The 15,060-nt window shown below is 33.6% G+C and overlaps 1 protein-coding gene across 1 annotated transcript; it reads right to left on the bottom strand.

Annotated features, from left to right (window-relative positions):
- Positions 1–10,733: 10,733 nt before the first annotated feature.
- LOC139511054 (uncharacterized) lies at positions 10,734–12,437 on the bottom strand. Its single transcript, XM_071297625.1, has one exon. It carries the CDS (start codon positions 12,435–12,437, stop codon positions 10,734–10,736), a length of 1,704 nt encoding a protein of 567 aa, XP_071153726.1.
- Positions 12,438–15,060: the final 2,623 nt, after the last annotated feature.

The raw sequence follows: 15,060 nt of genomic DNA, 5'->3' as shown, positions 1-15,060 counted from the left end.
AGTATTTGAGCAAAACTAAAAGACATAATAGGCAAAACTGTCAATATTTTTGGTACAGCAGTCAACATTGAGTTACAATATTGATTCCTTTAAAGTATGCCAACAAAGAAAGCAAAATGGCACAAAGACCCTTCATAGAAACAGAACTTAAGCAAAAATATGTCAGACAAAAACACAAAAAAATAACCATAGCACAATAACACAATAGCGGGATGTATAAATATCGAGTCACGCCAGAACAATTATACAAAAATGGACTGTACAACAACATTCCAGCAGCGCCTGAATATGAAGTAAAAAGTCGAATCATAAAAATACTGAGCTCCGATGAAAATTCAAAACGGAAAATCCCTAATCAAATGGCAAAATCAAATGATCAAACACATCAAACGAACAACTATCATAATCCTGACTTGACTGACTTAATTTTATAAATTTACTGTTTGCAAAAGTATAAATTATTCTAAATGATAAGGATGTTCTGGTAACTAACAGAAAACCCTTGCCGTTTTTGGCACAACTTTTTTAATCTTTTAGTCCTCGATGCTGTTCGACTTTGTGCTTGTTTCGGCTTTCAAACTTTTGTATCTGGGCATCACTAGTAAATCTTGTGTGTATAAAATGCACTTCTGGCGTATTAACATTTTCAATTTGTTGCCTTTTGTTGGCTGTTGTTCGTGTAAAAAGTAAAATCACAAAAATACTGAACTTAGAGGAAGATCAATTGGGAAAGTCCATAATCACATGGCAAAATCAAATAACAAAACGCGTGTGTTTCTTTGTCAATTGTATTCTCCAATTCATTTACATTGTAGTCCTGTAGTGTTTAGTTGTCATCTTAGTGTTGTATTTCACATGGCTATAGAAGGGGAGGTTTGGCGTGAAACATTGCAAGGTTCAACCCGCCGTTTTTTTCTTTGAAAGTGTCCAGTGCCAGGTCGGGAGTATGGCCATTGTTATATTATAGTTCGTTTCTGTATGTGTTACATTTTAACGTTGCGTCGTTTGTTTTCTCTTATTTTTGAGTGTAAATTCACATTGCGATAAGACGTGTCGCGGTGCTTGTCTATCCCAAATTCATGTATTTGGTTTTGATGTTATATTTGTTATTCTCGTGGGATTTTGTCTGTTGCTTGGTCCGTTTCTGTGTGTGTTACATTGTAGTGTTGTGTCGTTGTTCTCCTCTTATATTTAATGCGTTTCCCTCAGTTGTAGTTTGTTACCCGATTTTGTTTTTTGTCCATGGATTCATGAGTTTGAACATCGGTATACTACTGTTGCCTTTATTTGGTACAGGAATTTTCAAATGTAGACAATAATTATACCCAGCTGATACGATAATTCAGATTTTCTGTTTCCTATTATACATTGCTTTATTGAGGGTTGCTGCTTACAAAGAACCCATTGAATCAAGAGTTAACAATTGGTCCATTCAAAAGATTTTTGGATGGAACCACGGGTTGGTTAATCGCTTTTGATTCTTTTTTCACATATGACCATGGATTTGTTACAATTATCGTAAACACAATCTAGTCCTCTATACTTTGATTGTGACATCACCGAATAAGTACTTACTATGAGCAACACGAAAGGTGATATTAGTGGAGCAGGATTTGCTCATCTTTCTGGAGCACCTCATACCTCCCATTTTGAGAGTATCATTATTTCAGTTTTCTTAGAAGGGTTTTCTAACTTGTTTAAATTTTGTCGTCTTTCGTTTTTTACGGTGTTGTCAGATTCTCTCGACTTTTGAGTTTTTAATGTCTGATTCTTGTAATATGTATTTTGTTTCAAAGCCTTGTATATATCGAACCTGATGTATTTTATCACACATGCTATGCGCATTGATATCAACAAGATTCATTTCTGTTCTGTCCGTTATGTCATGTTTTAAAACAATTAATATTTTGCTTTTGTTATCACACTATAAGTGCGACGTAAGCTTCATGTTAAATTGCAAGAAGAACGATAACTCTGGGACAAATGTGATAGCATTTCAACATTCAGTATTTGTTAAAATATTGCAAACTCATCTTCTATCAGACTTGTGTATGCAACCCCTGCCAGTCTTGTTAATCTGAATATTGGCAACCTCAGTCCGTTTAATCCATTACGGTAACAAAACAGAGTTTGAATTGCGTATTTATATTTCGGGAAATGCAAATTGAATACATGTACTTAGATTGAAAAGTTTTTTTTATTATGATTGAATGTACACATCAATAACTTGAAGAAAAAATAAGAAAAATCATAAAAAAACTGAACTCCGAGGAAAACGCAATCGGAAAGCCCCTAATCACATGGCAAAATCAAATGACATAACACATAAAACGAATGGACAACAACTGTCATATTCCTGACTTGGTACATGCATTTTCAAATGTAGAAAACGCTAAACCTCTCACTTGCACAACAGTCTCATCAAATTCCGTTTGAGAGCTTGTTATACAAAAGCTTTGGTCAAAACGTACGAACTTGTTTATTGAAAAGGGTATTAGTTGGGTTTTTAATTTCAATGGTTTATCAAACGATATTTCATATGATCATTCATATATAAAAAAAAAAAAATGGCATGGTTAATGGCGTAGAAGGAAGGACGAATCACCTGAGCACCAATTTTATTTTTTAATCGCAAAGTTTTAAGTCACATCACAGTCTACTGATTGAACATTTATGTATAGTCACTCTCACCACACTTTTTATCCATTTTAAAGCGTGTATATATTTTTAAATCGTCTTTTATCACTTAATACACTTTTTTAGTCCTCGCCGCCATCTTGTAAAAAGTTGATTTTTTGTTTTTACATTTAAAATATATCTTATCCAATGTTGTCCTCGATGTCTATCTGAGTTATTCTTAATATTGTGGTATCCAGTTAGTATTTAACTAACCAAGAACACTTAAAATACTGAACAATTATTATTCCAAAGTGGTTACATCATGTCAATGGAAAAAGAAGGAGTTCGTATCTCGGCAAGAATTCGCCAACACAAACAACCTACTGATACCACAATTAAAGTTAAACCATATGTTATGGGCCCAGAAAAAGCAATGAATAAGAAAGAAGATTCTTGTGATAGAAATATGGTAACTTTTGCCATGAAGTCTAACAATAACTTCAGAGCTGAACTTAGTACTGCTGCATATGAAATACTGAAAGTCCAACTATTTGATAAACTTGACACAATGTCATGCTCAGACTTTCCGTCACTAGGTTTCTCTGTTCAAAACAATGTAGACCAAGTTAACACTATAGTATTCCAGACAATCAAAGTCACCCTAACAAAGGGAAGTAGTAATTCGACAAATAAACAACTTAAATTTACGGTCAATCTTTATAACTCTACATCATCAATTGTGGCCAATGGCAATGGAGTACGATATTTTGTAGACAACTTTTTTACTCCAATTCTTGAATATCTACATCAACACTCAGATAATATTGATATCATCAACAATAGTGTAAAAGGTATGATTGTTAACTCAAAGATAGAAACTATTTCTGAGAATCACCTCAATAAAAGTTCTGAGAGACAGACTCTCGCCATAACAGATAGTCTTAGTACAAATATGTCGGCCTCAGTTAATATGGCACACATAGATACAACATCTCGATGTCCAATTTGCTCTGATGTTGCAAATGATGACACAATTAACTGTGACACTTGTCTTGAATGGTTTCATTACTCATGTGTTCATCTAAACAAATCTAAGGTGGACAAAATACCAGCAATAGCACCATTCACGTGCCCGTTATGTTGTAATGACCTTTTACATACAAACACTTCTAGTACAATTGAGACTTTGAGTATACCAACAGATGAACCGATACCTTCTATACCGTCTTCAGTTAACATAAACTTACCTTCAAGTGGCGTTATATCAAACATATCTACACCTTCATCTTCTAGTGTTCCTAAGTCATCTATATCAGTAGCTAACTCTGTGCCATATGTTATTCCAACAACAACTAGTTCAAATTTTAGTACTGCATGTCTGACTTCTACTCTTCATCAAATACAATCAACTTCCAGTTGTAATACAACAAATACAACCTCAGTATCATCAGGTGCAATATCATCTATCATATCACCAATTAAAAGCAAGAAGAAAGCTCCAAATAAATTAATGTTAGAGAATGATAATCTTAGATCTTTTATCATAGAACTTGAGCAGAAAATTAATGATCAAGAGAGAACTATAAATTTGCTAAAATCTGCAAAACCCAGTAATGAGTATACAAGTACACAAAATTTTACGAACAATCAAAACAACATGAATGGACTTCCCAATTCTGGGTACAATGAAAACATGGACAATATAGAAAAGAAGCTTGCTGCTCTCATGGACTACCAACACATGCTTGCCTTCTCAAATCTGAACTCTAGAATTGATAATCTTCAGAACACTATGATGAACAATCCACATACTCCATTCTCAACATTTCAAAATCCGTATGCTCCATCTTTTCCAATTCAAACTCATTTTCAGCATAATGTACATCCTCATTCATACTTTCATCATGGAAACAGCTTTACCGCTCCTTTTAGACAGGTTCCAAATATGCATATTCCGGTAAACCCGATTTATCAACAAGGAATTAATCTCGCTCATCCGGGACACAATTCGTTTACTCCGTCTCATCCGTTTCACAATGCTCATGTCTCGTCAAACATCACTCAGTCTGCTCAACCTATAAATCAAGTACATACCGACTCAACTCAATCTCTTCATCAAAGAAATTCGCATCATTTAACTAAACCACCCACTGGTCATTATTCTAATCCTAACCTTAGTAATGCTCAGGCCAACTCCAACACTCGTAGAGGCCCAGCACACACAAAGAGAACACATCCTCCATCATACGGTGAATCAGTTTCAAGAATATATAGTCAAAACAAAAGAGACGACTCTCCATCTTCATCATCTAGATTAATTCAAGCGAATAACAAACCTAACATCAACAATCATAGTGAAGTTAACAATACCTTATTACAATCTAGTGAAACCAAAGTCATTGAAAACATAGTGGTACCATCTAATGAAACCAAATTCATTGATAGTCAATGTTCAGATCCTTTTCTAGACAAAGGAATGACAGAACCGGACATTCGGGAGATGTAACCGTGCAATCGAGGGATGCGATTGACCATTTTAAACTTTTAACTTTTAATATAGAAGGCATTCGAGGCAATGCTCCTTATTTGGAGGAAATTTTACCTTTTAATGATTTTATCTGTCTACAAGAGCACTGGTTGTGGCAATATGAACAACAAGAGGCTACAAAATTTCTTAAACATTTTAATTATGCTATAAGATCAAGTGACTGTAACTTCCCGAAAGTACACTCTGTGCGTTCGCGTGGTAATGGTGGAGTTATGATTTGTTGGAACTCCAAGTTTGATAGCTATGTAAAAACCCTAAAGGACGGTAATGAGCGTATTATTGCAGTAGAAATTAACAGCTCTCCAAAAAGGATTTGTTTGATAAATTGCTACCTTCCTACATCTGGATATTCTGATACAGCCGTTAAGTATCAAGACAATCTTGACTTGCTTGAAATCATCATTCAGAAGTATTGTGAATCACACCAAATTATTCTCGTAGGTGATATGAACGCAACAATGTTACTTTCTCGACGTAACGATTCAGATAGACGTTTTAGATCTTTTATAGATAATCACAAACTAGGTACTCTTGCAAACATGGGAACTGCACCAACGTATCAGCATGGTAAAGGATCATCTCAGATCGATTATATTTTTAGTCATACTGTTGACAATCTTCTTGAACTTGAAATATGTCACCAACATCCAACAAATACGTCTAGTCATGTACCAGTTGTGGGCAAAATAAAAGCCACGTTAAGCTTGACTTGTGCAAAATCTATTAAACCTCCTGAAAGAAGACGTAATCTATGGAAAGACTGTGATATTGAGGCATATCAAAGCACTCTGTCTAACTCACAGATACCCATCATTGAAAGACCAGATCAAATAAAGACATTTATTGACCAGCTTAATGGTAATATACTTGCAGCTGCCAAAATTGCTGTACCATCTAAGAAAATTCGTCTGAAGGGACCAAAATGGAAGGCTAGTCCAGCACTAAGACAATTACTTGTGAAAGGCAATCTAATCCACAAAAATTGGATTCAATATGGAAGACCAACTGTGAATCACCCTATTATTGAAGAACGTAGATCTATCAAAAGACGCATTAGGTCACAACAGCGACAGGACATGGCATGTGAAAGGAAACAATTCTATAACCAAATAGTTGAATCTGGCAAGTCCACAAACTTTTATAAACTGATAAGAAGAGGATTATCTAATACTATTTCAAAACCACAAGGCTTCATGAATGAAGGCCAACTTATTCTTGATCTTGACAAACAAAGTAAAGGTTTTGCAAGATTCTATGAAGACCTTGCTGTACCAAAACAACTAGAACAATTTGACTCTGATTATCATGAAAATACTCAATTCAACTTGGAGCTTATTCGTAAAATTGTCCTTGAAAATAAGGATACTTTTTCACCTATTACGCCTGATGAGGTAAAATCTGCTATTTATAAACTCAATAACAACAAATCAAGTGATGAATACGGAATTTGTGCTGAGCACCTTAAACTTGCAAGTTCTACTATTTTTAACGTACTGTCTGTACTGTTTAATGCCATAATTGAACACTGTTATATACCTTTACAATTTTTATCAGGAATCATTACACCTGTTCACAAAAAAGGGAAAGACGCTACTGATTTTGGTAGTTATAGAGGCATTACTGTTTCATATACAATAGGAAAAGTTTTCGAACATGTCATTCAAGACAGAATTGAAGATCAGTTACCTTTAGACCAGTCTTCATTACAATTTGGATTCACCAAACATATCTCAATATTACTTGCAGCGCTACTGATCAATGAATGCATCGTAGAAGCAAAGGAATTCAACCTTCCATTATTTATAGCGTTTTTAGACTCTCAAAGAGCATTCGACGTTGTCGATCATCCGTCTTTAAAATGTAAACTGTTTTTAAATGGAATCTGTTGTAAAATATGGAATGTTATTGACACGTGGTATACAAATTTAACTTCAAGAGTAAAGTGGTGTGGTCGTCTTAGTGACAATTTTCCTATTAAACAAGGAGTGCGACAAGGAGGCATTTTGTCCACAGGTCTATACAAGACCTACATAAATGACCTTCTAAAAACATTAGAACGCAATAGACTAGGAATGCATATTGGAACAACCTATATTGGATGTCCGACTGTTGCTGATGATATTGCTCTAGTTGCCAACTCTGCAACAGATCTCCAATTGATGTTGAATGTAGCTAATTCATATGCAAACCGTGAAAAATATGTAATACATCCCGAGAAAAGCACTATACTTATGAAAATTCCACCTAAGCGATCAAATACTACGTCTTCAGACTGGAAATTAGGTGACAATGAAGTCTCAGTGTCTAAAACAACCACCCATTTGGGTATAATTAGATCAGAGAAAAATGAGGTATCAATAAATATAGATGACCGTATTTCGTGTGCTACAAAAACTCTGTACAGTCTCACTGGTACTGGTTTTCATGGAACTAATGGCTTACCACCAACCACATGCATGAAACTGTTCATAACTTATGTTCTTCCAAGACTTCTGTATGGCTTAGAAACATTTGTTCTAAAGCAATATCATCTTAATGCTCTAGAAAAATTTTACATTAATTTCCTGCGTAAAATCCAGTGTTTACCAAATAGATCAGTTAAAGGCATTACTTATCTGCTTCTTGGTGTTAGACCTGCCACGGCTGAGCTCCATATTAGACAATTGAACCTTTTGGGATGTATTATCCGAAGTGAAAACTTAACTTTAAACAAAATTCTTAGAAGACAGATTTCAACAAAATCAGAAACTTCAGACAGTTGGTTTACCTACATAGATAAACTTCTAGTGCAATATGATCTTCCCAGTGCGGCTAAAATGGTTATTAATCCACCGTGTAAATTATTATGGAAAAAGAATGTGAAACTAGCAATTGATAAATTCTGGACTCAAAAATTACTACTTGATTGTCAAAATAAATCTACCCTGTCGTACTGTGATCTGTCAAGTTTGAAAATTGGAACTGTTCATAAACTTTGGTCTTCAATTGAAAGCAATATTAAAGATGTCCGCCGTGGTGGTATAAAAGCTCGTCTAATTACAGGAACTTACGTTCTCCAGTCCAACACAAGTAAATTTAACCAACATGAAGTTAGCTCTGTTTGTCCACTGTGTCAATATGAAGATGAGGATATAGTTCATTTCATTTTAAAATGTAACGCTCTATTTAAATACAGAAAATCATATATAGAAGAATTGGAAGTGATAATAAACAGCATAAGTAATCCAAATACGTGCTCTTGGAATAGTCTGGTTGGTGATTTTGGTCTATTAACACAGTTGATTCTTGACCCTAGTGTTTTGATAACACAGAAAATATTGTCATGTAGTGAAAAGACTCTCACTAAAATAGAGGATTGCTCACGAAAAATGTGCTTCTCCCTACATTGTGGAAGATCATTGATCATAAACTCTGAACATTGATTGTCAAACTTAGAACTGTGATAATAAACTCAGATTAGTGATTATAAACTCAGAACATTGACTTTAAACTCAAGAGACATCAAGGGTGTACATATTCTAAGGCTCTTAACCCAAATGTTTATATTGAATTTATATTGAATTTCTATGTAAATAGTATTGATAAGATAATCCCTTTAATGTGACTATACATATCATTAATGAACATTTACCCATTTATGGGGTGCACCAATATAGTGGTGGATAATACATACCAAAGAAGAAGAAGTAGCATGGGTTCGAATCCCGGCGAGGGAAGAACCAAAAATTTGCGAAAGCAAATTTACAGATCTAACATTGTTGGGTTGATGTTTAGACGAGTTGTATATATATATATATATATATATATATATATATATAATGTCTAAAAATAGCAACAATCAACATTCAATCTAATTAAGCGTGGATCAGTTTGTGAAAATAAACTGATACAGTTACTGAATTAAAATTATATAAATGTCTAAGAATATAACTAAAACACACTAATTGATACATTAAAAAGTTCTATTAGATGTTAAATAGAAATACGCAATATTTCGCTAAACAAATTAGCTTCATCAGGCGTGTGCATCTCTCAAGGTGAAATCGGATGCATGACAGAAAAATATTTTTGTAGCTTAATCTATACAAGATTTGAGGGATGGGTGTAACATATTAATTCGGTCATAAAATATGTTTGTAGCTACAACTACATGAAGTTGGAATAAAAGTTTAACACATTTATAGATGTTCGATTAATTGTATGAATTTTTATAAATTAATTTGTATGATTTCAAGATAACTATGGTTTTGATTTGCTTTGAAATCTTTTTTCGTCTCTCTCATTGAGTCCATCAGGTTCAAGAGTTCGTAACTGGTGCATCCAAAATCTCTCTCTTTTTTGTCTTCCTTGTGTATCCCAATTTTGATTTTTCTCATTGAGAAAAATCAAAATTGGGATACACAAGGAATACAAATTGAAAACTACGTTCAAACCTATGATTGGGTTGGATAAAAACCGCAATTTTTATACGTGTGCATGTAAAACAAATTTCGTTGTAGAAGGGTCTAAATACCGCACAAACAACATTTTCCAAAAGACCAAAAAAGTGAAAAAGTATATTTAAACAAAACGCATTTGACTAACAGGTCTAACAACTGATGTTCTTTAATCCTGCTGACTGCCATTGGCGATTGCCAAATAAAATTGATCACAAGATGTAACAAAGTGGATCTTAATATAAATTTAATACTAAAAAAAACAAGTAACTTGTGGCCACGAACATAAGGTGTTAATATTTTTTTGTACACCAGATCAGGATTTCGACAATAAATGTCTCTTCAGTGATGTTAGGGATCGAAACGGTATTTGGAAGGCCATATAAAATTTACCCTCATTTTTAGATAGACTCTTGAATTTTAAGAGTCAATAGGATGAACGGATCATATAAACCGGACGGAAAATATTATACAAGCCCAAACGAAAAAATATAAACAAGTCTAAATTGAACACTACGTATATATATATATTTCTTTTCAATCGACATAACACGCATACTCTACAACTTTGTAACATGTTTCAAAAAGCTATATTTTGAAGAAAAAAATATAAATATACCAAATGACCAAAACAAGATCATATAAACATGTATATGAATATGATGCATTATTTATTCATAAATGTATATATGAGCTAGAACCTAGAAACTTTAATTATGTACAAAACAATTGATAAAACAAAAATATAGAATAGAGGAACAAACAATAACCACTCATACAGAATGATGCGGGTTTAAACATGATATCGGGCATCCAACCATACTTTAAATGGATACAGTGTAACAGCACAACAAAACAGACAAAAGGGTAGTTGAAAAATGATTGACATACGTATTAGAAATCAAAAACAAATTGGCCAAAACTCTAAAGGCACAATGTACAGATCTGAAAGTACTGACAATTACTAGAACATAAAGTTATATGATTATTTTTTTTCTAATGTATATGGCTTTCCAACGTTGTAATATCAAGCTGCAATAGCCATCAATACTTGCAACACCTCCTCAAATAATCATCATGTACTAAAAACGTCACTTGGACCGACTTAGCATATAATTCCTAGTTCTCAGTTAAGATTCAATGTATTCAAGAATATGAAGGTTGCTGTCGTTTGCTCCACAGCCAACAAGTATATAATTGTCGTTGTAAATACTTAGGCAGTAGGGATGAGTTATATTAAGATTGGTCAAATCTAATATACGGAGACGTCCACCATCAGGGTCTAGAACTTGAAGTTTACTCTGGCATACTTGTAAAATTACAAGGTTACCGAGGGGTGTATGTACCATATCAGATATAATGACCGACGTGCTGGTATCACCGTATATCCATTTTACTTCCCCTGATTTGTTTAGTGTTACCACTCGACTGGAATAGTCAGAAATCGAGTCAGCTATACAGATCATTTCATCGATGGAACTTATCTTATCCGGAAAACAGAACAAATCTCTATTAAACTCGAAATGTGAGATTTGTTTTCCCAATGATGTCAGAATGTATATCTCAACATGACATGGTTCATCCATTGGAATTGATTCTCGACTAGGCTCGACTGTGCATATAATTATGTTATTGTCTGGTGAAACATGAATAGCTGTCGGAATTTGTGGATGTGTTTGATAAAATGTCGTTGAGTCAAAGAAGTCTTTTCGAGGATTGGAATCGATAAGTTTTGATGTGATAGTTCTAATGTCGGATTTGTCTGGTGAAATAAATATTATATCACCGGAATTAAGAGCTGAAATGTCTTTAACATCCAATTCAAAATTGTCAAGTTCGTTAAATGTATTCTTGGTGCTATCTATTTCTATTTCATGAATCATATTGTTTTCTAAATTTCTTAACAAGACTAAACCACCTTCTAATGATACAATTTTGTCTATACAAGTTAATTTCGTTTGGATACACGATACAAGTTTCATCTGAAATATGTCCTTAAATTTTATTTCTCCTAATAATGGCAAGGCCCCTATTTCCTTTTCACAGAAGTTACCTATTTTGGTTCGAATCTTCAAAGCCGTATGACTTTTAATCTCCACAAGCTGTGAATGTAGTGATCCTCTAACATCGTTGACTCTTTTAACGTCACCACACGACATGACTGTATCAATGTTGATAAGAATATCCTCTATTTCACTTTTAGCTTTCTTCAGTTTTGATATTTCTGGCAAAATGGTTTCTTTGGTTTCAGTGAAATTTATATCTAGTCTTTGAATCAATTCCTCTCTCTGCTTTTCCAATACGTTGGCTATTGAATCTTTCATGTATTTTTCCCATTTGTAAATTTTCTGCTTTGCCTTTTCATACTTGTGTGTATGAAAAATAATTAGATGTTCAAGACGTTTCAACCTTCTGGTGAGACTTGGAAGTATACTTAATTCAATTCTGTCTTTACCATTTTCTATTTCTGATGTTTTTGTCAAATAGTAGGCTTTTAAATTTTCTAATGTATGTTTTTGATGTTTGATTGATATACACGCTGTACAGGCTGTTTCCTCACAATCCAGACAATACAGTACACAGTTTTCTTCTTTATGTAACAAACATGGAAGAATTGGAATATGGAACAACTTCGTTAAAGATACATTGTCATCTTTGATATTGATAATGTGATGAAAGTCTATCGTCTTTATCTTTTCATGAAAACGCCGACATCTCTCGCACAAAATGAAATTACACTCTAAGCATCTATATTTAACTTCTATTGTTTCTTCGCACATGTTGCATGTTTTTGGAACCTGCGCTTTCAAAGCTAAAGAATTTACTTCAGTCATGTTTGTATTTGCCGTTTTAATGTCCTACAAATATGAGGATATGAATTATGATACTTTTGTGCAAAAAACATTTCCTTGTTCGACCTACTTCTAAAACTTCTTCCGGGATAATTAATGAAAAATGAGATAAAAATATTGAAGGACTATTATTAAAAAAAGCAGAACAAGGCCAACATGTTTTTTTTTATTTTAAAAAATCATTTCCTTTACATGCATTATTAAACAATTACCAACAAACACATTGTGGGATATGATATGATTCTTATTGTATTGTTCATGACGAATTCAAAAAAATGCGTTTCTCTAACATAACTTTATATGAAGTTCAAGGCAATAACATTCATTTAGGGCACAAAAGATGTGGAGTCTAAACTTCCAAAATTCTGAAATCCTTACAAAATATACAGTCCGCTGAAAGTTAAGCACTACCTATTCTTACTGCATCGGAAAAAAATCATTTAAGATAATCAGTTATTTCTCGAAAAAGATAAAACATTCATGGAGCAATTTTGCTAACATATACCATTAACAAACCACAAACTTAAGTGTGGTCACTTATGCAGGTTCTTTGCATTTAAATTTTGCATTCATAGAAATAGTGCAAATTACATAAATCAGAAACGGAATTTAAGTTTCACTCTGATTTTATTTTTTTACAACAATTAATCACCAAATATCATTACAATTCTCTACTAATAATCTTTGGTAGTTCAGCAAATCTAATTTCAATATTTAGGTCAATAGGTCGTGTTACCACCTCTCTTCCTGTACAGTTCCCTAGCACGGCGTCTCATTCTATGTACAAGCCTTCTGAACCTTAGTTGAGGAAATATATTCCATTCATCAAGAATTGCCACTCTTTTAAAAATCGCCAAGATTTTGCAGTAGTCTCTGCGATTGAGATTTCAGCCAATTGCATCCCAGACATGTTCGATAATGTTTATGTCCGGAGACATGGAAGGTCAACAGATAGTGTCAATGGCTTCTTGCTCTTTGTAATTGGTTACAATCCTTGCTCTGTGTGGTCTAACGTTGTCGTCCATGTACAAGGGTCTTGACGCAAGTGGGTGATTGTCAAAATGAGAGACTAAAATGTTTCTAAGCACCAAATCCTTGTATGTCTGTCCGTTCATGTTACCTTGCAAAATATGTACACTCAGCTTAGAACGGTATAAGAAGTAACCCCATATTGTAACACAAGCAGCACAGAATGCAGTCGTTGCCAAATGTTGTTTTGGTCATAGGCAGTTTTATTTCCCCGCCAAAAACGTGTTGTGCCGTCTATTGGACGAAACAGAAACTGTCACTCATCTAATCAATGAAGTTTTTGCCAGCTTCTCATGATCCAGTGTCGATGGTCATTATCCCATTGAAACCTGATTATACGGTGCCTGGCTGTTATGGCAAAATCTGTACTTCTTTTTCTTCAAATGAACACAATTCTCGACTTGTTCGCTGAATCCTTTGTCAACTAATTTTGCAGTAAGATTGTAGAACTTTTATTTTCCTTTGAAAAAAAAAGCTGACACAACTCTGATTAAAATTAAAAAGCACCCCCATAAGCGTTTTTTTTTTAAGTTAAAATTGTAACTTTCAAAGACAATTCTATAGATTAAAATACAAATTAATGCATGCAATTTTCCATACTGGTAGTTGGTGTGATTTGATGTACGGTTCAAAAAGGTTTGTCTCTTTTTCTGGTCTTTGGATAACCCCATACTTGTTTGGGTTAATAAATATTTTGATCAGAGTGTCACTGATGAGTCTTATGTAGGCAACACGCGCATCTGGCGTATATTATTATATGCCTGATACCTTTGATAACTATTTTTTCCGACGCACTGGTTGATATTGTTATGTTTTGATAATAGAGAAACGTTTTAAATAAACAATAGCGTATAGACGACCTTTTCTTTGGAAGAAGCACTATAGTGTATTTTTATAAAGGAAAACATTTTTTGTGTTAAATATTTCATAATGTACAACAAATGAAAATTGAAAATTAAGTTAGATAAGGGTTTTTTTTTATGACAAAACTTTATTTTTATTATTTTTTTTACCAAGAATGATAATTATAATAAGGGTTAATTACAGTTTACAAAACTATCATGTATGAATCTTAAAAAATAGAAATACTATTCAAGAGAAAGTAAACACTCAGACCAATGAAAAGAAAAAGAAATATACAGAAGCGTACAGAGAAGACAGAGAAGAGCTTTGGAGTATGGTATCAACCGGGAGATGTACTCTAAATATAGGCGCTGCTGCAATGTTCTTTCATAGACACGAAGAAGAAAGATACGAAAAGGATATTGAAACTTTAAAACAAACAGACAAAGCATCAGCATAAACGAAGAAAAGACAATCAAATATGTTATCAATCATGAAATCAAGCATATTGAAATGTATGTTTAAGAGGATTTTTTTTTTTATTAAAAATTTAAAAAAAAATATTAACAAAAAATACCGGCCACCATGTAAACGAGATTTCAATTGAATATACGGATTACAGTTACGGGCATTTACAGTCAACAGTTTTAAAAGTTAGTGGATAAGAAGCCACTTCTAACTGACACCACAGGGTGAATATATCCCACAATTTCTTAAGAGTGCCATCTGTTAT

Source organism: Mytilus edulis, chromosome 2 (assembly GCF_963676685.1).
Source record: "Mytilus edulis chromosome 2, xbMytEdul2.2, whole genome shotgun sequence".
In the NCBI taxonomy this organism is placed as follows: domain Eukaryota; kingdom Metazoa; phylum Mollusca; class Bivalvia; order Mytilida; family Mytilidae; genus Mytilus; species Mytilus edulis.
Note: the sequence above shows the minus strand (reverse complement) of the source record. Positions and strands in the feature narration are given on the sequence as shown.

Bases quoted from the DNA above. Each gene is read 5' to 3' on its own strand.
- LOC139511054 (XM_071297625.1), bottom strand. From the start codon at position 12,437: ATGACTGAAGTAAATTCTTTAGCTTTGAAAGCGCAGGTTCCAAAAACA.